This window comes from Pithys albifrons, chromosome 33 (assembly GCF_047495875.1).
Source record: "Pithys albifrons albifrons isolate INPA30051 chromosome 33, PitAlb_v1, whole genome shotgun sequence".
Classification (NCBI taxonomy): Eukaryota; Metazoa; Chordata; class Aves; order Passeriformes; family Thamnophilidae; genus Pithys; species Pithys albifrons.
The window spans coordinates 916,470-941,608 of NC_092490.1; the positions used below are offsets into that span (position 1 = coordinate 916,470).

At 47.9% G+C, this 25,139-nt stretch overlaps 2 protein-coding genes across 2 annotated transcripts in view; one reads left to right on the top strand and one right to left on the bottom strand.

Annotated features, from left to right (window-relative positions):
* Positions 1–25,139, bottom strand: part of LOC139684162 (uncharacterized) — a 1,455,962-nt gene that overhangs the window by 880,208 nt on the left and 550,615 nt on the right. The window contains 1 exon segment of the mRNA XM_071579763.1: positions 6,493–6,991. Coding sequence (XP_071435864.1) covers positions 6,493–6,991 — 499 coding nt within the window.
* Positions 1–25,139, top strand: part of LOC139684161 (uncharacterized) — a 1,434,678-nt gene that overhangs the window by 818,776 nt on the left and 590,763 nt on the right. The window contains 1 exon segment of the mRNA XM_071579762.1: positions 21,168–21,839. Coding sequence (XP_071435863.1) covers positions 21,168–21,839 — 672 coding nt within the window.

Genomic DNA, 25,139 nt, shown 5'->3' on the forward strand with positions numbered 1-25,139 from the left:
GGCAAAGAACTTCTCTCCCCTCTGCACAGGGCTCTGCCACATTCACAGCAGCTTTCAAAGGACAACTGGATGCTGCAGGATCCTTGATTTTGCTCAAGGGCTCACACAAGAAAATTCCTCATTTAGACTGTGGGTAAAATGTAAGACGAACAGTGAATTAGAAATGGGATAAATAACCAAGTTTCATCTTTGCCATGACTCAGAGCACAGACCCAGCTTTGGTGGAGGCAAACAGAGCAAGAACAAGAACTCTGGGCGCTGTTCCCGAGCCCGCCGGTCTATCCTGCTTAACACAGACATAACAAACTGCAGGGCTTGAATGCAAACAGCACCTGCATCCCAACAACTCCCCCTGTCTTGTTTTCAAGCTGCAAAAGTGAAACTTGTGCAAAACTACCATTAATCCTATATTGCATACAAGACAATAAACCAGGAATGCAGAGCACAATACAAAAATAAAAACAGACCCATTAATACCAGAATAAATGCTTTCTTTAACTGGGGTCTTATACTGTGTAGCCAGCTAGACAAGATACCTGAAGCTTTTTCACCTTATCAATGTCTTTATGTATTGATTTAGAGTGATTGCTGTTTCTTTCAGAATTTATTCTTATGGGTCATTAGTTAACCTTAAAAAATCATTATTAAAATTGACTTGCACAAAAGATAACTTTAATGAAACAAATAGCTTTAAAACCTTTTTAGGGTTTGTGATTTCTTTGACTTAAACTTTTGAGTGCATTTTTAATATAGAATTTGTTCTTGAAAACTTATTTAAGTATTTCTGCAAATGAATAACTTTGTTCAGCTCAGAGTTATGTGTCTTCTGCCTTTCACCCGTGGGTGCCTGTGTGTAGATGAGGAGCTGTGGCTGTGTCAGTGGGACAGGTGCCCCGGTAGCACATCCATCCATCTTCACACCCTCACACCCTCCCATGCAGACCTGCCTCCCTTCATGCAGTCACTCAGATCAGAGCTTAGGGATTGGCTTTGCTGTGTCTTATAATTCTGAAATGAGAAATTGTGTTCTTCTTAACCTTACACTTTCCTGTGCTTCTTGAAATTGCTGCTTTGACAAGAATATAACTTCATAAAACATAAACATGTCTCTGCTTCCTGTTTCATTTAAAATTAAAAAATTTGTTCATACACATACAAGCACATACTCCCCTTTTTTCTTGTTCTTGCATGGCAAATAAGAGAGGTATCATTGTATATTTGATGGGTTTGGATCCATAATAAACTTGGCATGACTATTGCAAAGATTAGTAAATATTATTACATGGCTAAAACTTCCATTTTATTGCTTACAGTCATGGATATCAATAATTTAGAGAAAGGTTCCTAAGGCTATCTTTGAATTTGTTTGCTTGGTTGCATCATCATTACTTAATCAAACAAAAGCTTAAAACAATTGCTAGTACTTAATGAGAAAGATTAACAAATTCTATAAAATTACTGTAATTTTTGTACTTAAAAACTAAAATATGTGTTTTACTAATTTTGTGCACATTCCATTAATGAGCTGCAAAAAGAGAACTGTTGGACATTTTAAAATTCTGATTTCATACATTATTTACACATCACTACAGCATAACTTGGGAGTGCTGCAGCTTTTAGGACAACAGGCAGAGAAGGGAGAGAGTGAGGAGAGAGCTTTGTGTGACCCTTCCCGGCCAAGCCACCTCAGCTGCCACTGCAGGAGTCTCACCACTTCCCAATGCCACAACTCCAGTGTTGGCTTCTTCTTGAGCCATTAGAATAGAGTAAAATATAAAGAAACTCATTGAAACACTGATAGTTAATGCAGGTAGGAGTAAAAGCAACGAACAACACCCTCATTCGTACCATAAACGGAATTGTTAATAGGGAAAACACAAGCTTAGGAACAAAGGTATAAAAGAGAATTGAAACTTTTTAACAAGTATTACTCTTTATAGTAGGTGTTCAAATGATTAGAAAAAGCTTTAAAAGCATCAGAAGTTTGGAAGCAATTTGAAATTTAGAAAGTCCTTTTCACCTGATGGATAATTTGCTCATCAAATATTATACTAGCTTAGATATATAACACGTTTTTCAGATATAAAAACATTGGTCTTAAGAACAACAGCATTACTTTACAAAAGTGCACACTTGTGTGTTTCTATGCCATAACTTTGCAGAATAAAATTAAACAATGAATACATTTTTCAAATAACTAGAGTAATAAACATACAGCACGACACTATCTTAGAGCATGAGTGCTACAAAATATGTTAGAAACTGAGATACTGAAAGGTGACATATTTGCAGCTTGTTGAAAGCTTTTAACTTAAAGGCATTATTGCTTTCCTTCTCTTTAGAGCAATAAACCTTATATTGACTTTTAATATTACTTGGGAAAGGCATAGAAGTTTTGTTTGGCAAGAAACTGCTCTAGTATTCCCTTTTAGTAGAAAGGGTTGTGAAATTTTGTTCCATCTTGATAAGGATGAAGACGTATTTAATTAATCCTGAGTTAGATGAATATTCATAATAAGTTATTACCAATTGTTAACCCGACAGCGTTGCTATTGATCAGAATCTGTGGCTGTCCCAGTTTGGCATCTCTGGCCGCTCCTCCAAGGGGTTTCTGTTCCTGTCAGCTGTGCCGGGCTGGGCCGGGCCGTTCCTGCAGGTTCTGGCGGTGCTGCGCTGGGTGCTGGGGCTTCGGCGGCAGCGCTGGGGGGGCTGTCGGTGCTGCTGTGGGAGCCATCTCTGCCTCTGCGCTCTGGCGGCTGCTCGGAGCTCTCCTGGCCGGGCCAGGGCTCAGCGGGCAGGGGCAGCGGGGAGCTCTCCCGCCGGGTATCGGCACTGCTACCGGAACGGGCTCTAGCACCTACACCAGCACCGGCACCAGCACCGGCACAGGCACGGGCTCTGGCACCGGCACGGGCTCTGGCACCGGCACGGGCTCTGTCTGGCACTAGCCCCGGGGCTGGCGGCGGCAGTCCCGCCCGCAGCATCCTCCTCTCTGCTCTGCGCCGGGCTCCGCGCTGCCTCTGCCTGGCTCGGCTTCTCTCCGCCGCCATCCCACCCATTGGCATCAGTGCCCCAGGCGGGAAGGGCTGCGGGGGATCCGGCAAGAGCATGGCAGGGGCTGCTGCTCTTTGGGCCTTTCTCTGCCCCGGGCAGGAACGCTGTGTGTGACAGTGGCATGGGGGGTGCATCTGCTTCTCCTGCTGCATCCTTTGGTGGGCAGCTGCAATCACTGGCAGCAGCACATTCAGAGGGCAGCTGTGCCCACAGCAGGGAGTGTTGGAAAGGAGAGTCATTTACTTGGAGCTCATGCTGTTCAAGCAGCACCTCATCATCCAGAGCACGTTCCTCTGCTCCACAGACAGCCTAGATCTCATCTCCATAATGTTTCTCCCTGACACCAAATAGTCAATTTTTCCAAGTCTTCCAGTGATTTATCTTAAAAAAAGAGGGGGACTCCAGTTTTTGTAACTAGTTTGGCTCTGGCCCATCAAACAGTTTTGGTCACAAATGATTTCAGGGCACTCAATTCACAAACAAGTCATTTTTCTTTTCATGGGGTACTGATCTCTTTTAGCTCAGCTCTGTCCCTTCAAGCTATTTCAGGGCTCTGCCTTCACAAGTGGCTTAGACACTGACCCCGTTACTGAATCATTTTGTTTCAGAGCTGTTAGCCCCCAAGAATTTGGTCATGTTTTTCACCCCTTTGAGATTCTTCTCATTTCCAGAGCCAATCACTTTCAGTCCAGCAGACAGGCACCAATCATGCTTCTTCCCAAGCTGGACTACTGCCCATCACTGGGACAGGCACCTCCTGGTGTTCCTGTCTCTCCTGCCCCGTCAGGGTTACCAAGGCCAGTCCCTAAATGTTTGGAATCTTTCCCGAGGCTCCACGTTTCAGCTCCATTTATCGTGATGGATCTGGGTCTCCACAGGAATGAACCACAACACCGATCACCAGCTCAAACCAAGTAAAGTCGTTTATTGAAATCCCATGTTACAATATATGGACTCAGGGACTGGTATTCAAGGCAGGGGCAGAGGAACTGGTTACCTCCCACACATGGGTGAGGCATGGGGGGATGGCTCAGCGCTTTCGACCTCCTTGCAGATGAAAAACAGACCTATCCAGTGTGGGGGGTTTGTGAGGGTGAGAGTAGACAGAGGAATACACATATGCAAACACAACCAGTTTGTAGTGTTCTGGTGCCTGGGCCTGCCAGTCCCAGAAGATCAGGTGTCCTTTGCTTATCTCCAAGCCTTGTTGTTCAGGAAATTTAACTCCACACCTGCCAGCCTCAAAACTCCCTTTCCTACAACAATGCCTTGTGGGGCCACCAGGAGCAGCTGCATCTGCCTCCTTCTGTGCAGCCTCTCCATCTCTCTGCCCTGCTGGGCACACTCGGGATCAGTTGCCCCTTCTTAAATGGTGTGTGTCTGTCTGACACTGCTGCTGGACACAGAGAAGCCAATTTGTCTCCTCTTGTGGCACCAGGGGCGGCCACTGCCTCTCTGTGCTGCTGACCAGTGCCAGGCAGGGCTGGTGATTCTCTGACTCTCACAAAGTCTCCTCACTCCTGCAGTGCCACAGTGTCCCCTGGGTTCCAGGAGCCCCTGCAGTGTCACAGTGTGCCCTGGGTTCCAGGAGCCCCTGCATTGTCACAGTGTGCCCTGGGTTCCAGCAGGCCCTGCAGTGTCACAGTGACCCCTGGGCACTCTCAGGCCTCACATCGCACAGCCCTGACAGTTCCCTCACCTGAAATATTGGGTCTTTTGGGGGCTCCATAACAGAAGGAAGAGATTGAGCCATTGGAGAGTGTCCAAAGGAGGAGACAAAGATGGGCAAGATCCTGCAGGGGAAATGTGTGAGGAGCAGCTGAAGGCACTTGGTGTGTTCAGCTGCACAAGAGGAGACTGAGGGGACAACTCATTGCAGGTACAACTTCCTGGGCAGAGGCAGAGGAGGGGCAGGCACTGATCTCTGCTCTGTGGGGACCAGGGACAGCAACCAGGGAATGGCCTGCAGTTGTGTCAGGGCAGGGTTAGGCTGGATCTTACAAAGAGGTTCTTTCCCCAAGGGGTGGTGGGCACTGAACAGACTCCCCAGGGCAGTGGGCACAGCCCCAAGGCTGACAGAGCTCCTGGAGGGTTTGGATGATGCTCTGGGGCACAGGGTGTGACTCTTGAGGATGGGCCTGTGCAGGACTGAGGGTTGGACTCCATGATCCTTGGGGGTCCCTTCCCACTCAGCACATTCTGGCATTCTGTGACACCAGCTGGGCTGATCCCAGTGCACGAGGAGCCCCTTCCCCCAGAAATACTGTGGCTGCCCCCGATGTAGGGAGGGGTCCCAGACCCAGAGCAAGATGCCTGAATAAAGGGGGGACACCCTCCTGCAGGTGGGATGTCCATCAAACAACCACTTCTAACAGCGCAGAATTGGGGATTATAACCTCGCTCAGCCCCCAGTGGAGCCTGGGGGTCACTGCAACCCCCAGAATGACGGGGGAGCTCCTCAGAGCCATTTATAACTTTGAAAAATTTGTTTAAAACAACAGGAACAAACCCCACATGGAGTCATCTCACCAACCCCAAAACTGCAAGGGGTTCACTTCAGGCACTGAAAATTAAGATTGGGACCTCCAAAAGATGTTTATAGTCTCCTAAATTCATAGAAAAAGCAGATCCCCTCAAAACAAGCTCCCTGCGTCCCTCCCTGTGGGGCCCCACTCCAAGTGCTAAAGCCACATCCCCCCCCACTCCCTCAAAGTACCCCACTAAGGACAGGAGTGTACCCTAAAAAGTCCCTCTCTCATTCCAGACCCGCCATGTCATCGCTCTCAAAAAAATCCATCCTCTTCCAAGTCCCATCCCAACCCTCCCAATCTACATCAAAGCTCTCCAAATTACACCCCAAGTCTCCTGAGCTTCTAATTCCCCATCTCTAATTGTTGACACCCCATGGTGAGTTCAGGGAGGAATTGTGGGGAGTTGTTGGATTGGGCCATTTTGGGGAGGGGTTGAGTAATTCTGAGTTGGAATGGAGCTATTTTAGGGTGGGATCGAGGCATTATGAGGTGACAGATCGAACCCTCTCAGATTGTGGACTGCAAAATGATGGAAAAATTCTCTTGACCTGGATGGCCCGATTTTTGGGACAACTCCCCCAAAACCCACTAGAAATGAGAATGCTTCCTGAATATCCTTTTGAATCTCAAATTCCATCCCTAAATGCCAGCGAAATACTGAGGGTTTAGATGTATTTGTTCAATTTCTTTATTTTTACTTCAGTTTCAGGTGATTAAAAGTGATGAAGATCCAACAAATGAAAATCAAAGACAAAAGAAGGCATATATGAGTGTACAATGGGTTGGGTTGAATAACTCATAGAGAGGCAGAGCAATCGACAATTTGAAGTTGACAATTTGAAGGTGACCTTCGATCAGTGAATGAAGCTTCTCTCACAGCTGGGGCACTGGTTGGACTTCCCTTTACTGGTGGGTCCGTCGGTGTTGGGTCAAATTAGAGCTCTGGGTGAAGCCCTTCCCACACTCCCTGCACCTGTAAGGCCTCTCCCCAGTGTGGATTCTCCGGTGGGTGATGAAGGTGGAGTTGTCTTTGAATCTCTTCCCGCAGTCAGTGCAGTGGAAGGGCCTCTCCCCAGTGTGGATTCTCCGGTGGGTGATGAGGGTGGAGTTGTCTTTGAATCTCTTCCCACAGTCTGTGCAGTGGAAGGGCCTCTCCCCAGTGTGGATTCTCCGGTGGGTGATGAGGGTGGAGTTGTCTTTGAATCTCTTCCCACAGTCCGTGCAGTGGAAGGGCCTCTCCCCTGTGTGTGTGCGCTGATGACCGAGGAGATGAGAGCTGGTCTGAAACCTCTTCCCACACTCGGAACACTCATAGGGACGTTCCCCGGTGTGGATCATCTGGTGTCGGATCAGGTTGTAGCTCTGGGTGAAGCTCTTCCCACATTCCAAGCACTTCCAGTGCTTCTCTGTGTGTACTTGTCGGTGGATGAAGAGGTGGGAGACCTGCCTGAAGCACTTCCCACATTCCAAGCACTTGTAGGGCTTCTCCATAGGGTGAAACTGAACATGGATCTCCAGGTTAGAGATCCACCTGTGGCTCTGGACGCCTTCCTGGGACAGGATGGGCGGCTCCTCCTCAGAGCAAATTAGGCTGGGATTGAAGGTCCTCCTACTGGGGTATCCCTGTGGCTTTTCCTCCCCGTTGACTTCCTGTGCCATAGAGCTGTTCAAAACGGCCTCTGCCAGCAGGGTCTCACAGGGGGATTTGTCCTCCATGCTCTCCATGCTCAGCTCGGGCCCTGGGGCAGGAAAAAACATCAGTCAGGGCATTTGCCTCTGGCCCACAAGGAAGGCCAAAGACATCCCCCCAAACCCAGCCACGGCAGGACGGCGTCGGCAGCGGGGCTGTCCTGCAGCTGGGGCCATGCTGGGCTGGAAGATGCAGCAAAGGAGAGGGGATAAGGGGCACTGACTTCCGCCTCACCTGTCTGGGGGTCTTGGGGCATCTTCCTCTTCCTTGCAGCCTCCTCCTGCATCCTGTTAAGGTTTGGAAATGAGAAATCCCGATCTAAGGGTAAAAAAAACATGTTAGCAGGTTGGTTGTGGGTTTCTACTTGAAAATCCATCTCTAGAAAGACACCAGTGTCTCAGTTTGAGATAATTTGCAAGAGAGAGTCATCGTGGAGAGAATTTTCTTCCTAGTATACCCTCCTCAGGTTTCTGAAATGCAGAGAGAGTGAACAAATACATCTGGAAGGAAGGGGGAAAAAACCCAAACTCTTTCCCAAGAAGAAATGCTGAAAACAACTCATAAACTGGGCTAAACAAACTCAGGAGGAAAAACTTCCCAGCCCACTCTGTCCAAAAGAGTTAGTGCCCAGCCTCCCCCGCCCATAAAACACACATGGCCACAATAAAGAGGCAGAATGGCCCCCCTTCCATAGGATTCACCTTCCCCACACCCCAAAACCCTGACAGAAACCTTGAGAGTCAGCACTGCAGTCAGGCTGTGCTGCTGGGACAGGCAGTCAAACCAGTGGTCCTCACCCAGTGGTGTCTGTGGTCCTCTCCCAGTAGTGGTCACAGCTCAGATCCTTCCACAGGGTGGTGGAAGCTCCAAGTGGGGAGGTGTGCTGGTTTAAAGGGAAACTGGCAGGAGAAATGAACACAACACAAAGGAGATTATAAGTCAGAGTTACAACTTAATGAAAATATTACAAAAAATGCAATGGCACAAAGAGAAAAATTGGTTTTAACCCACAAAACCCAAGCAGTATAACCCAGCACAAGCACAAAGGGGCACAAGAACAAAGGGGTTTCTTAGCCCCTGTGATGAACCCAGTGTGTCTCCCCCAAGTCCAAAGGAAAAGTCCAAAGTGTCAAATCTGTTGGTGCAGCTGACAGTTGCAGTCTGGTGGAGAGTGGTGGTCACAGACTGGTTGAAGGTGCTGGTCTCCTCCTGTCTAGGTGTTGGTCCTCCTCTCAATCCAACAAGTGTCCCCTGAGGTCTTCCCCCAAGATATGTACCCCAGGGAGCAGCCAGTCCCTCCCCTTGGGCGGGGAGTCACACAATGGGTGATTAACTCTGGGAGTCAGGGGGTATTTTGGAACCCTTGATGGCCCATTAGCAGCCACGCCCCCTCAGGCTGGGTGTCAAGGTGCTAACGACTCCCTGCAGGGGAGTTATCCCAGCTCTTAACTCACACATGTCTTTCACACCCAGCTCCCAGCCTGAGGGGTCAGCTGTGCCCTGGGCAGCTGCTGCAAATGCTCCATTGTTAACAGTTTTTGGAAAATGAATAGAGGGTGTGGAATACACAGCTTTGATCATCCACACAGGGATAAACTGGTCCCACCTGCTGAACTAGGACATGCAGGATGAATTTTTATTAATTTTTAAAATACTTCAGGCACAGAATGAGCAGCATCAGCCAAGTTTTCTAATTGACTGAGGAACCCTTTTCCTAAACTGTGCTCATCTGAGAGAGTTTCAAATCCCTCCTTTTTGATTTACTTTTATGGAATGATTCTCATTCAAGTAGATGGCTTTTCTAGGCCATCACCTACAGAATTGCTGTTGTGGATAACATCGATTATAGGAAAGCAGAAGAGAAATACGTGAAACGGACATTTGTGAGGAAAAGGTATTTCTTTCTTCAGTGTTCTCTGAATTGTTTATGCTAGTTTTCTGCATTTGTGGAAGGGTTCAGTGTCCTCCCACGTGTGAGGGATGGTAAACACTCATTAAACACTGAAAATGTTCTAACTGAGCAAAGGCAGAAGTGCAAGACCAAGCCTCAGCCTGCTGAGAGCTGAGGTTTGGCACTGGCTGTCTCAGAATTCTATAGAGAAAATAAGAACAATAATAATTTTGGAGTGAGATTGAGCCATTTTCAGTGGGCTGCTTTGAGGAGACAGAACGACCCTTCTCAGCTTTTGGGGTGCAAAGATGCGACAGACTGGAATGTTGATGGATCAGGGCTCCAACACTCTCCAGCTGCAAAAGCAGTGGGTGCTTTGCTACCCATGAGCAAAGGAACCACCCAGGAGTAGAGAGGGGAACATCCACCCCTGGAGGGGACAGGCTGGGCTTGGAGACAGGGAAGGAAATTGGGATTTTCATGCTTTTCTATCACTACAGACAAGAACAAAAACTGCTCCAAACCTACTTTCCATGCACACAAAACTGTTCTAAACCCTACATCTACAGATATATTGATAAAGTAAATCTAATCTTCCCCATGGGGTGGATTAAAAAGAACTTGGGTGACCCTCACCTTCAGGGCTCGGGTCAGGTGCTGGACATGGGGGAAGCTTCTGGCAGCTGCTCAAAGAACCCACCCCTGGAGCCCCCCCACTACCAAAACCTGGCCATGCAAACCCAATGCACTGTCCAGCATGGAACACCCAGAATGTGGGTCAGCAGGTCTGTGCCCAGCATGGAGCACCTGAAATGTGGGTCACCAGGTCTGTGCCCAGCATGGATCACCTGAAACGTGGGTCAGCAGGTCTCTGCTAAACAGGGCTCACAAGGAATTTTGGTTTTCAAGTCTATAAACACTTTGCCCGCTGATGCCTGAGGAGGTGTGAGCTGCTCTGAAACCTCTTTCCATATTCCAAGTACTTGCAGGGCAGTTCCCAATGTGGATGTGTTTCATCTGCTTAAATACTGTAGAGAAAAAACCCCAACAATTTAGGTTCAAATATTTTCCCCAAACCAAATTACAACGTTTACAAGTTAGTTGATTATACCAAATCCTGTTTTGTTTTTTTTGTTTGTTTGTTTTCCCTTTCTTTTCCTATTTTTTTTTTTAATTTAACTGCTAAGAGGTACAGAAAGCAATACAAAAATGTTGGGGAAAAGCCAAGGTTGCTTTTAGAAGCAAAGAAAATCTTACCACCAGAAGCTACTTTTTTTCTGAGATACCCTGTGGGGGAAAACAGTTTCTACCTTTTTATTTTTCCTTCTGATTCTCTGGTGCTTGTGGTAGATAACTCTGGACCTAGACGGCTTGGAATGCTGTCTTTGGACATGTAGATTTGTTGCTCAGGAGAAGCTGTTTTTTAGCTTTTCTGGGCTGAGCAAAGTCTGATCCTCATGAGGAGGTGAAAGAGGGGGAAATAGGGAGAGCTTTTAACATAGGGTGACCAGTTTGCTCTCTTTCGTTTTCCCTCCCTAGATTTTCAAAAGTCATTCACTGAGTCCAGGAGTGTTTGGATGATGCTCTGGGGCACAGGGTTTAAAGGTTATGCTGTAAGGGATAAATTAATCTGAGTCAAGAAAGTTTAAAAGTCAGAGATGCAATTTATTAGAAAGATTACAATAAATGCAATTATACAGAGAAAAACTTGCTTCAACACTCAAAAAAACCAATTGTATAACCCACCCCCCTGGGGCATGAACATTATGGTCTTCATTAGCCCCTGTGCTGAGTGCCACGTGGTATCCCTGAATTCCCAGTAAAAGGAAAGGAAACCTTCTGGTGAGGATGAACGTTGTAGTCTGGTCATGAGTGGCTGTTGCAGTTCTGTTAAAGTTATCGTCCCTCTCTGGATCCAAATAGTGATACCAGAAATGCCAGTCCCTGATGATTTGACTTGCTCAGGTTCAAGTGGGAATGCCCTGCACCTCACCCAGGGTGGGGACTTCCACAATGGGTGATTTGACCCTGTGAATCCTGGGATATTTTTGGAGTCTTTGATGGTGTGAGTCATTGCAGCTGCCTATTGTTCCAGCCCCTAATGGCCCATTAGCAGACATGAGCCCTCAGGGTGGGTGTGAATGTGTTGATGCCTCCCCAGAGGGGAGTTATCACAGCTGAGTCATTGGTGTGAAGATACAAACATTCCTGTGCCTCCCAGGGTTCTCTCACACCCAGCTTGTAGCCTCAGGGATTGGGTGAGCTCTGTATTTATACTGATAAATGTAGAAATTTGGGGGTTTTCATATCTTCCAAAATGCAGTTCTGTTCCTTTTCTTCTGTAGGGACTCCTGAACTGTTGGAAAATTTGTCTCAGCTTCTCTCTGAGGGAGGTTTTCAGATTCTTCTCCAGGAATTTTTTGTGAACATGGCTGTGCTGGGCAGCCAATGGAAAGAAAATATTTTGTTGTCCTTTCAAAAATTTTTAGCCACCCTTCTACCCCTGGGGTGGAGGTGGCAGGAGAAAATGTGGAGAATGAAGGAGTGGTTACAGAGAAATCTGAAATAATCCGGACATTAAAAGATGTAGAGAAAAAAATTGGGTGCATCAATGATGGCCCATTAGCAGAGGTGAAAATCTCCAGGCCATGTGTGGGAATTGTCTCAGTGCTCCCAGGGGGAAGTTATCACAGCTCAGTCCCTGTGCAAGGCCGAGGAAAACACACCTACCTGGAGCCTGAGCTGGCAGGTGTGCACACCCTCAGAACCTTGGGGGTCACTTTGCACATCATCAGCTCCACCTGCACTGTCTGAGTCATCAGCATTCCAGCCTTTCACACCTGGGCACACATTCTTCTGCCAGGAGAACAGGACCACCCTTATTTAATCTCAAATTCCCCTCCCACTCCCAATTAGCAGGCATTTTGGGGGAACAGAGAAAAGAGAAGGAGGATATCAGAAGTTTTGTGTCACCCAGGACATTATCCACGACTCTATTCCCTTTTCTTTTTTTCCCTTTTCCCCAGTATGCCCTGAATAACACATTAACTCTGCACCTCTCTATCCAATATTATACACAAATAGGAACAATGGAACAGGCAGTTTTACACCACAAATAGGTCCTCTTCAGGTACACACCATGTTTTCCTGTTTTTCCTGAATTACCCACCAAGTGCAACTTTGTCCTGGATCAAAATCAATCCCACAGATGGGTTTGCCTTTGCTTGAGACAGGACTGATCCACACGGTTTCCCCTGACACACCTCTCAGGTGCACTGTGGGGACTTTCTCTCCATCTGTGCTGTGAAGGGGCTCTGATTGGGGTTATCATCCAGTTATTAAAATTATTAGAAATGCCTCTCCCCAAATTAAGGTGCAAAGAGGACCAGATGCCAAAGTCAAGAGGATGGATTTTATTTAAGAGTAAATGTGAGGCAAAGAAAGAGAAATAGAAAGAAATAGGAAAAAGGAGAGGGGGAGGGAAAGAGGGTGAGAGAGAAAAGTTAAAACAGGAAATGTATCCCCACTCCATGGAACCCAGTGGTGTCCTGTGGGTCTGGATCTGCTGTCTCCTTGGTGCTGAGGGTCCCCCAAAACAGAGTCCAGGTCGACTTTTCTGGGATTTTCTTCTCTGTCACAATTTATCTTCACAACATTCCTTTCCAATGAATGTTCCACAAAGCTGCACCCACAAGTGAGAAATGTCAGTGGTGCAGAGTGCAAGTATTTCCTAAAATGGTCACAGGTCTTGGGAGCTGGGAAAAGGTTTTCCTGTATTTTATCCATGTCCCATTTGCAGCCCAAAGCTGAAACTCCTTCTGATTTAGGAAGGGGGTCTCAATCATTTCCCATGGAATAGTTTCTTTTATTCTGTTAAGATCTTTTAGTTCACATGTGAAAATCTCTGTAAAATTTAAACAAATCATCATAATAAATGTGAAGACTTCTGAGGAAGAACTGGGAATATTGTTACATATTTGTATGACTTTAAATATGCATAATCTCTTGTTCAAACTTCCAAATTAAACTGGGTTGATATTTTTATTTCTCAAGTGGTTGAACTTTAAGTATCTCTCCATAAGAGAAGACTAAGTGATTATTCCACTCCATTCCACATTTTTAACATAAAGAATAAATTAATTTAGGAAATTTAAATAACAATTAATAAAAGGGTTTTTAAATATAGTCTCGCTAATATTTGATCTCCCAATGCATCCCTCTCAATGAAAACACCAACAAAGAACAAAAATATTGTTACAGATTTTGGGGCAAATAAAAGTTTTCTTGATTCCAAACAGCTTCATCTCACATGTTGGCAGGTCACTCTTAAAAGAAAGTGGAAAATTTCACCCAGTACAGACTGGTTATTCCATGACAGGCTGGGATAATGCTCCTAAAGCAGCAACTTGAGTCTGAAATGCTGACAGTCAGCAGGTGACACATCCTGAGGGAAAGATGCTCATCACCCATTGGCTGCTTTCTGTGAGCCTTCTCCTGCACATCTGCTGGCAGTTCCCCCAGTCCCAGATGGTTCCTTTGATCTTCAGTGGGGAGTGCTGGAATTCCTGGAAAAAGAAAACTACACAAACCTCCCCAAAAACTCTACTCCTTAGTGAATCAAGTGGTTTGACTGCATGAACTTGGGATCTCTCAGGTAGAGTTTTAACTCCTCTTCCATGTAGTGCTCTATGCACTGATGGTTTTTTCTGCCCCATTTTTTCAGTGGGTCTCCTCCCATTAATTTCCTGTTCAGAAACAGTCAGACATCTAGAAAAAAATCAGCAAGAGCTGCTCCTTGTGCTGGGTTTCTTTGAAGGTTCTTAGCAGGCTTCTACTTCTCCCCCTGGAGCCATGAACTGACCTTATCAGTTGGGCAGATAACACGTGCTTTGTTTGCTCCAGTGGTTTAACTTTGTGCCACCTGGGAAGTGTCTCCAGCCCCTCAGCATCCCACTGCATTAATAGTGATTGGATTTCCATCTCCCCTGATCCAGGGCCAGGCTTTGATATCTTGGGAGCTGCACATGGTGCCAGTTTAGCAGCAGTTTGCTGACCCTGCCACACATTGGTGGTTTCAGCTTTAATTAAGGCTCAATCTGCTCCTTCCTCATCATCAGCTGTCAATGCAAACCTGATGTTTTGCTCTTTCCCAGAAGAACAGACTGGCTCACTGTCTCTCAGCTCCTCCCCCGAACACAGGAAGTTTGAGTTACAAGGCCTTGTTACGGGTTCTACATCCTGCAAATCTCCCTGTAAGACTGTCCCTCTCTCCTGCACATTCCAAAGCTGCACCTGAATCTCTCAGACATGCCCATGCTCAGCAGCAAAGCAGTGCCACCATTTGCAGCCTGTCTTGGAGCTCAACAGCAAGCAATGCTCCTGCTGCATCCTTTTGGCCTATTTTTTCCCTTTATCTGAAAATACAATTATTTTGTCTCAATCTTGCAAAGACAGGATTATTTCAGATTTCTGTGTAACCACTCCTTCCTTCTCTGCATTTTCTCCTGCCACCTCCAGCCCAGCATAGAAGAGTCACAAAGAAATTTTTAAAGGAAGGATAACAATACATTCTAGGATATAATGATACCAGAAATCTCCAAACCCAAAGATTTTTGGTGCTCAGATTCCAGTGGGACTGCCCAGTACTTCACTCAGGGTGGAGACTTTCACAATAAGTTTTTTGACCCTGTGAGTCATGGGATTGGTTTGGACTCTTTGATGGTCTGGGTTATTGAAGCTGCCACTTGTTCCAGTCCCTAATGGCCCATTAGCAGAGATGAGCCCTCAGGGTGGGTGTGAAGGTGCTGATGGCTCTCCAGAGGGGAGTTATCACAGTTATCACAGAGTCATTACTGTGGAGACACAAACATTTCTGTGTCTCCCAGGGTTCTGTAATGACCCAGTATGTAGCCTGAAGGCTTGACTGGGCCCTGTCTTGCTACTGATAAATCTAGAATTTTAGGTTTTTTCACATCTTCCAAAATGCAGCTCTGTTCCTTGTCTATCAACCTACTTGGGAATCTTTCAAACTTGCAAATCTTTTCCAACCTTGATCAGAGAAGTTCACTGTGGTACCAAATACAGAGTTGTACCACAACAACTGGGATCCTGGAAGAGCAAACATCCCCAGACCCTCCCTGTCCCCACAGGCAGAGCCACAGGGACCAGGGCAGGTCCCCCAAGAAGTGCCACTGCAAATGACCCGGTTTCTGCTCTTGTGCAACCAGGCAAGAATCCAGTTTGGCAGGAGATGCTCCAGGAAAGGACCAGGTAGGGCCAAGACACAGAATTTGGGGAAGGAAAACACACCTCAGTGCCCCTCATGCATATCTGGTGTGTGTGAGAACACCTCAGGTCAGAAACATCCACCTGTCCAGGGGTGCAGCATTGGGGCAGCACCAGAGTGCAAACAGGGCAGGAGAAACTGCTCCCTGCAGACCCCACAGCCAAAGGCAGAGAGAAACCTGTCAGGCCATTACACACCCCCCAGGCTGTTGAACCTCCTGACACAATCCTGGGCACCAAACCTGTTGTTCTCCTTCCTCCTCTGGACCCAGGAGCCCCAACGTAGGGCACGATCCTGCCCAAACAGCAGAGATTGGCAGGTCCGGGGTTGGGGAGTGAGAACAGGACCGTCCCCAGGAATGAATAATGAATAGGGAGCCTCATGTGTCACCCCATGTCCCCTGTCTCTCTCAGTGCCCCTCCTAACCCTTCCCAGACCATTCTCAGTCCTTCTGAGTGTCCCTGCAGCCCCCTTCCCTCTCTCCCAGTGCCCACCAGCTTTTCCACCTCACTGATTCTGTTGAGCTCCCAGTCTGCCCAGGCCCCTGCTCTGCTCCAGGATGGATTTCTACCCTGCCCAGGTACAGGTGAGGTGGTTCCAGGGTGGGCAGGAGCTCTCAGAGCCCTTGGTGGCCACAAAAATGGTCCCCAATAAGGACTGGACCCACCAGCTGCTGGTGATTCTGGAAATCCCCCCCAGGAAGGATCACCTTCACCTGCTGGGTGGGGCACATCAGCCTGGAGCACCCCCTCACCTGAGACTGGGGTATGGCCTGGCAACTTGGAGGGAGGCTGGGGATCCTGGGAATAATTGGGAAGGGGGTTGGGGAAGCCTTGGGAAACTGGCAGGCAGGTTGTGGAGCCTATTGGTAACTCAGGGGGGTTTGGGGAAGGAATGGACAGGTACAGAAGAGGATTAGAGAGTCATGGAAGAAAGTGTGAGAAGCCATGGGAGCAACTGGGGTCATTGGGCAATTACTGTGAAGGGGTTTAGGAGACTTGGCATACTGGAATGGGTTGTGAAGGGTCCAGGGTGGAATTGGAGGGGAAATATGGAGCAGCCAGGGTTTGCTAGGAAAGGATTCCAAGGGGCTTTTGGGAGTCCTTGTGGGGTGAGAAGAACTGGAAGGAGTTTGGCGGAACCCTGTGGTTGCTGGGAGTGAGATTGGATCATCCTAGCTGGGATGTGGGATGGAGGATTTAGGATCCTAAAGGGGGTGGGAAGAGGTTCCAGGTGGTCCTGGGTGAGCTGAGGGCAACTGGCAGGGGGTTTGAGGATGTTCTGGAGGCTCAGTGAGAAGCTTTGGAAGGTCCAGAACCCCAACACCACCCAGAGCTGCCACGTGCTGCCTGCAGCAAGACACTGACAGGGATCAGGGACTTCATGTTGGGCTTCCTCTTCCTGGTTCTGGGGCTCAGCTTCTCCCTCTGCCAGAAGGGGAGGAGGTTGCTGTGGATCCTGCCCTACCCCCATGTGTGCCCTCCCAGGGGATCCCCCACCTCAGTGTCACCCCTTTTCTCTCCCCACAGAGCTCCTGAGCCATCAGCAGCCACAGCCCCTCCCTGTGGCCTCGGGCCCAGCACAGACCACCCACCCCCATCCCTGTGCTGATTTTAGAGGGGTTGCATTTCCCCACAGCCCCTGATTTTTTTCTAACACCACCTGATTCCACTGTTCCCAGTAAAGCGTCCCAGTTCTTACCAGTTCAATTTATTAGAGGGCAGTGGGGAACAGACCTGGGGGGACCCTGCAGGAAGGAGCTGAGGTTGGGAGGAGCAGAACCAGCCCCAGGATAGATCAGTGGGGACTCCTGTGTGTCCCCTGTGACACTCACATAATACACAATTACAAGGAACAATGTTCCTCCACTGTTTCTCTGCCAAAAACATCCTATTGAAAGGTTTTCTGTCAACATTTTACTTAAAGCTCCCAAACAACCTTCCTGCCAGAGCATCCTGCTGGAGCCTGCCTGCCATAAAGGTTCCTGCTGTTGGGCTCGTAGCTGCCTGCCAAAAATCACGTACAAACCTTTTGGAACACTATGAAAACTCAGAGAAGGCACCTTGAGAATTCGGGGAGGGAAAATGAAGGAGAGCAAACTGGTTACCATAATGGAAAATCTCTCCCTAATTCCCCCTCTCTCACCTCCTCAGAAGGACCCTACTTTGCTCAGCCCAGAAAGGCTAAAACAGCTTCTCCTGAGCAACAACTCTACATATCCAAAGACAGCATTCCAAGCCTGTTGGGGCCAGAGATATCTATCACAAATGGCAGAGAAACAGAAGGAAAACAAAAAAGGTAGAAACTGTTTTCCCCCACAGGGTATCTCAGGAAAAAAGTAGCTTCTGGTGGTAAGATTTTTCTTAGCTTCTAAAAGCAACCTTGGATTTTACCCAAACTTTTTGTATCTCTTTCTGCACCTCTTAACAATTAGATAGAATACGAAAAAAAAAAAGAGAAAAAAAGAACCAAAAAAAAAAGAAACAGGTTTTGGTATAACCAACTAACTTGTAAAAGTTTTAATTTTATTTGGAGAAAATATTTGAACCTAAAGTGTTGGGTTTTTTTACTTTGCAGTATTTAAGCAGATGAAACAAATCCACATCGGGAACTGCCCTGCAAGTACTTGGAATATGGAAAGAGGTTTCAGAGCAGCTCACACCTCCTCAAGCATCAGTGGACAAAGTGGTTAAAGACTTGATAACCAAAATTCCTTGTGAGCCCTGTTTAGCAGAGACCTGAAGACCCACATTCCGGGTGATCCATGCTGGGCACAGACCTGGTGACCCACGTTCCAGGTGATCCATGCTGGGCACAGACCTGGTGACCCACGTTCCAGGTGATCCATGCTGGGCACAGAACTGCAGATCCACATTCTGGGTATTCCATGCTGGGCAGTGCATTGGGTTAGCTAGACCAGGTTTTGGTAGTGGGAGGGGCTTCAGGGAGGGGTTCTGTGAGCAGCTGCCAGAAGTTTCTCCAATGTCCAGCACCTGACCTGACCCTTGAAGGTGAGGACGACCCAAATACTTTTTATTCCACCCCATGGGGAAGATTAGATTTACTTTCTCAATATATCTGCAGATGTAGGGTTTAGAACAGTTTTGTGTGCATGGAAAGTAGGTTTGGAGCAGTTTTGGTTCTTGTCTGTAGTGATAGAAAAGCATAAAAATCCCACTTTTTTTTCTAGCTCCAAGCCCAGCCTGTCCCCTCCAGGGGTGGGTTTTCCCCCCTCCGCTCCTCCGTGTTTCCTTTGCCCATGGGTAGCAAAGCACCCACTGCTTTTGCAGCTGGAGATTGTTGGAGCCCTGAACCATCAACATTCCAGTCTCTCACAGCTTTGCACCCCAAAAGCTGAGAAGGGTCGATCTGTCTCCTCCAAGCAGCCCAATCCCACTGAAAATGTCTCAATCTCACCTTAAATTTATTATTGTTCTTATTTTCTATATGGAATTCTGGGGCAGCCAGTGCCAAACCTCAGCTCTCAGCAGGCTGAGGCTTGGTCTTGCACTTCTGCCTTTGCTCAGCCAGAACATTTTCAGTGTTTAATGAGTGTTTACCATCCCTCACAGGAGGGAGGACACTGAACCCTTCCACAAAAAGAGAAAAACTAGTATAAAAAATTCAGAGAATACTGAAAGAGAGAAATAACTTTTGCTCTCATTTGTCTTTCCATTTAATTCTCTTCTGCTTTCCTATTATCGATGTTATCCACAACAGCAAGTCTGTAGGTGATGGCCAAAAAAAAGCATCAAGAATGAGAATCATTTAATAAACCTAAAAGCAAAATGAGTGATTTGAAACTCTCTCAGATGAGCACAGTTTAGGAAAAAGACTCCTCTGTCAATTAGAAATCTTGGCTGATGCTGCTCATTGTGTACCTGAAAATTTTAAATAAAAAATTAAAAATTGTCTTACATGTCCTAGTTCAGCAGGTGGGACCAGTTTATCCCTGTGTGGATGATCAAAGCTGTGTATTCCACAGCCTCTATTCATTTCCCAAAAACTGTTAACAATGGAGCATTTGCAGCAGCTGCCCAGGGCACAGCTGACCCCTCAGGCTGGGAGCTGGGTGTGAAAGACATGTGTGAGATAAGAGCTGGGATAACTCCCCTGCAGGGAGTCGTTAGCACCTTGACACCCAGCCTGAGGGGGCGTGGCTGCTAATGGGCCATCAAGGGTTCCAAAGTACCCCCTGACTACCAGAGTTAATCACCCATTGTGTGACTCCCCGCCCAGGGGGAGGGACTGGCTGCTCCCTGGGGTACATATCCTGGGGGAAGACCTCAGGGGACATTCGTTGGATTGAGAGGAGGACCAACACCTCGATAGGAGAAGACCACCACCTTCAACCAGTCTGTGACCACCACTCTCCACCAGACTGCAACTGTCAGCTGCACCAACAGGTTTGCCACTTTGCACTTTTCCTTTGGACTTGGGGGAGACACACAGGGTTCAGCACAGGGGCTAACAAACCCCTTTGTGCTTGTGCCCCAGGGGGCTCGGTTATACTGTAGGGCTTTTGTGGGTTAAACCCAATTTTTCACTTTGTGTCATTGCATTTCTTGTAATACTTTCATCAAATTGTAACTCTGACTTATAATCTCCTTTGTGTTGTGTTCATTTCTCCTGCCAGTTTACCTTTAAACCAGCACAGCTCCCCACTTGGAGCTTCCACCACCCTCTGGAAGGATCTGAGCTGTGACCACCACTGGGACAGGACCACAGACACCACTGGGTGAGGACCACTGGTTTGACTGCCTGTCCCAGCAGCACAGCCTGACTGCAGTGCTGACTCTCAAGGTTCCTGCCAGGGTTTTCGGTGTGGGGAAGGTGAATCCTATGGAAGGGGGGCCATTCTGTCTCTGTGCTGTGGCCACGTGTGTTTTATGGGAGGGGGAGGCTGGGCACTAACTTGACTGGACAGAGTGGGCTGGGCTTGGGAAGTTTCTCCTCCTGAGTTTGTTTAGCCCAGTTCATGAGTTGTTTTCAGTATTTCTTTGGTAAAGAAGATGTGTTTCTCCACTTTCTCTGCATTGCAGAAACCTGAGTAAGGAATCCTGGGGCAGGAGACTTCTCTCCACGGTGACTCCCGCTTGCAAATTATCTCAAACTGAGACACTGGTGTGTTTCTAGAGATAGATTTGAGAGTAGGAACCCCCAACCAATATGCTAAGATGTTGTTTTTTTACCCCAGACCAGGAATTCTCCTTTCCAAACCTTGACAAGATGCAGGAAGAGGCTGCGAGGAAGATGAAGATGCCCCGGGACCCCCAGGCAGGTGAGGAGGAAGTCAGTGCGCCTTTGCCCCTCTCTTGTGCTGCATCTTCCAGCCCAGCATGGCCCCGGGTCAGGACAACCCCGCTGCCGACGCCATCCTGCCAGGGCCGGGTTTGGGGGGATGTCCTTGGCCTTCCCTGTGGGTCGGAGGCAAATGCCCTGAGTGTCCTTGTTCCTTCCTGCCCCAGGCCCCAAGCTGAGCACGGAGAGCATGAAGGACAAATCCCTCGGGCAGAACTTCACAGCAGAGGCTGTTTTGAACCGTGCCATGGTGCAGGAAGTCACTGGGGAGGAAAAGCCACGGCGATCCCACAGGAAGAGGAGCTCCAAGCCGAGCCAAGAGACATCTGAGGAGGAAACACCCAACGTGTCCGGGGAAGGCAGTCAGAGATTGAGCCAGAGCTCTGACATGGTGGTGCAGCAGCAACTTCAGAGAAGGGAGAAGCGCTATAAGTGCTTGGAATGTGAGAAGAGCTTCAGCAAGAGCTCAAATCTGATTCGCCATCAGCACATCCACACTGGGGAACGGCCTTACAAATGTGAGGAATGTGGAAAGAGCTTCAATCAGAGCTCCGGCCTTAAGCAACACAAGAAGATCCACACCGGGGAACGTCCCTATGAGTGTTCCAAGTGTGGGAAGAGGTGTCGGACCAGCTCCAATCTTCTCGTTCATCAGCGCACACACACGGAGGAGAGGCCCTTCTGCTGCAGCGACTGTGGAAAGAGATTCAATCAGAACTCCCACCTCATTACTCACCGGCGTATCCACACTGGAGAGAGGCCTTACTTTTGTTGGAAATGTGGGAAAAGCTTTAGGCAGAACTCTGAGCTTGTCATTCACCAGATGATCCACACTGGGGAGAGGCCCTACGAGTGTTCTGAGTGTGGGAAGAGGTTTCAGACAAGCTCACTCCTCCTCAGGCATCAGCGAATACACACCGGGGAGAGGCCTTTCCGCTGCACCGACTGCGGGAAGAGATTTAACCAGAACTCCAACCTCAGCACCCACCGGCGTATCCACACTGGAGAGCGGCCATACAAGTGTGACGAGTGTGGCAAGAGCTTCACCCAGAGCTCTACCTTGACCAAACACCAACGCACCCACCAGTAAGGGAAGCCCTTTGCGTGCCCCAAATGTGGGAAGAGCTTTGACTGCTGCTCCAACTCCATCACCCATCTCCAGAGCCACGTTTTGAACAGAACTGCTGAACCACATTCCCAGTGATCCACGTTAGGAACACACCTGGCTGGTGTTCTCATCCCCCTGGTTCTCTGTGGGCACTTGAATTTACACAGGGGGAGGAACATCCATGGTGTCAAGGGTTTAGTTAGGCCCAGATTTAGGCTTTGTTTTCTAGTGCAGGCCTTGGACAATCAGCTGACTTGAACCAGGTCAAACCAGTTGACTTCTAAAGGCCAGTGATATTGCCTACCATATTCTGATGTCACCTCAGATAGAAAAAGAGAGGGAGGAGGGGTCTTCCTTCTTCTTCCTGATGGATGAGCAAAGACTTGGGGTGAACCTCAGAGGTCCTGGGGAGATACCAAGGCTCTCCAGCAGTTTATTATCTTTTTTAGGAAAGTAGAATTTTTTTCTGTTTACTCTTGCTACCTTTTATTCTTAGTGTGCAGTTTGTATTTTATTTGCTGTTTAATTTTTTTTTTCTCTTCGGATAATATACCAAATTCTACTGAACTATGGTCAGTTGTTGGTTGGGTTTTTTTTTTGGGGGAAAGTGTGAAGGGGCAGGGGTGATCGGGGGATTTTACCTCTGAAATGATTACTTGGCATTTTGCTAAGTCAAAACCATCCCACATGGGGACACAGACTCTTGTGTGAAATTCATTGGGAAGGGGGATTTGTTGACATTTGACCCTAAAAATCTCCCCTGCCCTCACTTAATTCTTCTGGTGGCCAAAAGGAATCCTCAATGGGGTTTGAGATATTTTCCAAACTAAATAATTCCATAATTCTAATTCTTTGTTGTTCTGCCTCTCTATAGGCCTCCCAACCCAAACATATTCACCTTATCGCGACTCATTTTTTTATTATTATTATTTTATTTGACCGAAAATTGATGGACATGCCACCTTGCAGGAGGGTATTCTCCCTTCCTCCAGGCCTGCTGGGGTGGGGCTGGGAGCCCTCCCCACACAGGGACCACCCACATTTCTTTTTGGGAGATGAGGATACTCATACACTGGGACCAGCCCAGCTGGTGTCACAAAATCCCTGAAAGTGCCACGTTGGAATGGGACCCACAAGGATCATCCAGTCCAACCCTCAGAGTCTCATCCCCAAGAGTCAAACCCTGTGCCCGAGAGCATCATCCAAACCATCCTCTGTCAGGCTTGGGGCTGTGCCCAGTGCCCTGGGGAGCTCCTGGAGGCATCTCCTAAAGCTGGCCCAGGCCCAGCTGATGGGATGTGTGAGGAGGGGGCTGTTGGGGGACACTTTGGAATAGCTGTGGAGCCAGGGGTTTCAGCTAGGGGTGCCCACGGCGGTGGGGCAGAGCAGGGTCCTGCAGCCCAGGGCGCTGTGCTAGGGCAGAGACTCTGCTGCCTGCCAGGGGCAGCTCTCAACCGGCCCAGGGAGCTGCTGACAGGGCTGGGGGGAAAGGCTGTGGGGAAGGAGCAGCCCCTGGGAAGGCTCCTTGTCTCCCTCAAGGGCTGCTGCAGGGCTCGGGACTGCTCTCAGCCCTCACATCAACCCCAGACTGTTCCCAGTGCACATTTCAGGGAGGACATTAGAACAAGACCTACATGAAGGGAAGCATCCTGTTCTTTCAGTCCTGTGGCCTGGAATGTATGGCTGAGCAATGGCACACAAAAATTAATATCTCCCTTTCAGGAGAAAGCACAGAAACTCCAAATCTGGTTCTCCAAGATGTGAACAAATCAGGGAAATCTCTCCAGAGCAGATGGAAAACAGTGTGATGGACACTGTAGCTCTCCAGGCTCTGCTCAAAGCCACATCGAGCTGAGCCCATTTGCCTCATGTCTTGTCTCAAGGCTTTTCATATTTTCAATCCAAAGAAATGTATAACCCTAAAAAGAACACTCCCCATTCCACCCCAATTTGTTTGATCACACCCCTAAATTGCTTGATTCCATGCGGGGCTGGGATTGAGGCCGATTTTGGGGGTCGGATGGGCAGAACCAGCCTCAAGATTGGATTGGGAATGGGGACCCTTATTGGTCCCCCCTCCCTCCCCCCACTGGGGGAATTCTGAGGGGCCATCTCATGCCTAAAACCAGCTCTCAAAAGAAACCTCTGAGACCCAACTGGTGAGCTTGAGCAGTCAGACAGTCTATATCATGACTCCCTACATGGTCACAGCATGCTGAGTGCCCTGGGAATCAGTTCCCAATGTGCACACAGAGGGATCTTCACTGCAGCTGATGTGTCAGCATTTCATCAGTATTCATTGTTCATCCTTGCATTCCTGTTACATATTCATGGCATTTCTCAACAGTTGCCAGTATATCTGCATGTCCTTATCAAGTCTCTGACGGGACTTTCTGAGGGGGTTCTCTGAGCAATCCATAGTTAACATGACCCTGCCATTCCCAGGAGGGCAGTTCATGGACTGTTCATGGCTCAGGAGGAGACAGGTGGCTTCTTCTCTTCCCTCCCAGTTTCCAGACTTTCTCACTCAAAGCAAAGATTTTCCTTTCTCAAGGGGATGCAGAAAAAGGCACCTTTAAATCTAATCCTACCAGCTACTCCAGGTTATCATTTAAGGGGTTTCTCTCAAGTTCTAAACTAATCAATAATCTTTCCCATTTCTTTCTTTATGGGTACCTGGATTTAGATTCTACAATCAAACCATGCTTAGCAAATTTCTCTGTTATTGGAACCAATCCAACTTGGCTTTCTAATTTCAAAGGATACTGGATTTGCCTTATCAGCTCCTGCCTTAGGGGAAATTCTTATGAGTTCTGCCCTTTTCAACTTTCCTGTAATTCCACTGGCCCACGCAACAGGAACAACTGCATGTTCAGCTTCAGCTGGGATGTGGCTGCTGACTGGAGGTATTTCCTGCCCAAGAAGAGCTGCTCCACTGACATGTGTAGTCCCAGAAATTATGATTTCAAAATACCCATTTTTTAAAAAAAATTTCTTCCTCAGGTTTTCTAATTCATCTTTCTATAGAAAAGGTTTAGTGGAGTTTGGCAATAGAGGAACTCATGAATTTTCATTGTTTTCCCAATTCAACCTGTGTCACGCCAATAACATCTCCAGTGCCATTCCTCAATTCTCCTTCTATTGGGTTAAGAACTGAGGAAGTTGCCCCTTTGTCTGACCAATGCCCAGGCAAAGCAGACAGTGGGGACTGGAGCCCACACCTTTACCCAGACAGTGGAATCAACATCACACTGATGACTCAAAGTGTTTTTTGATTT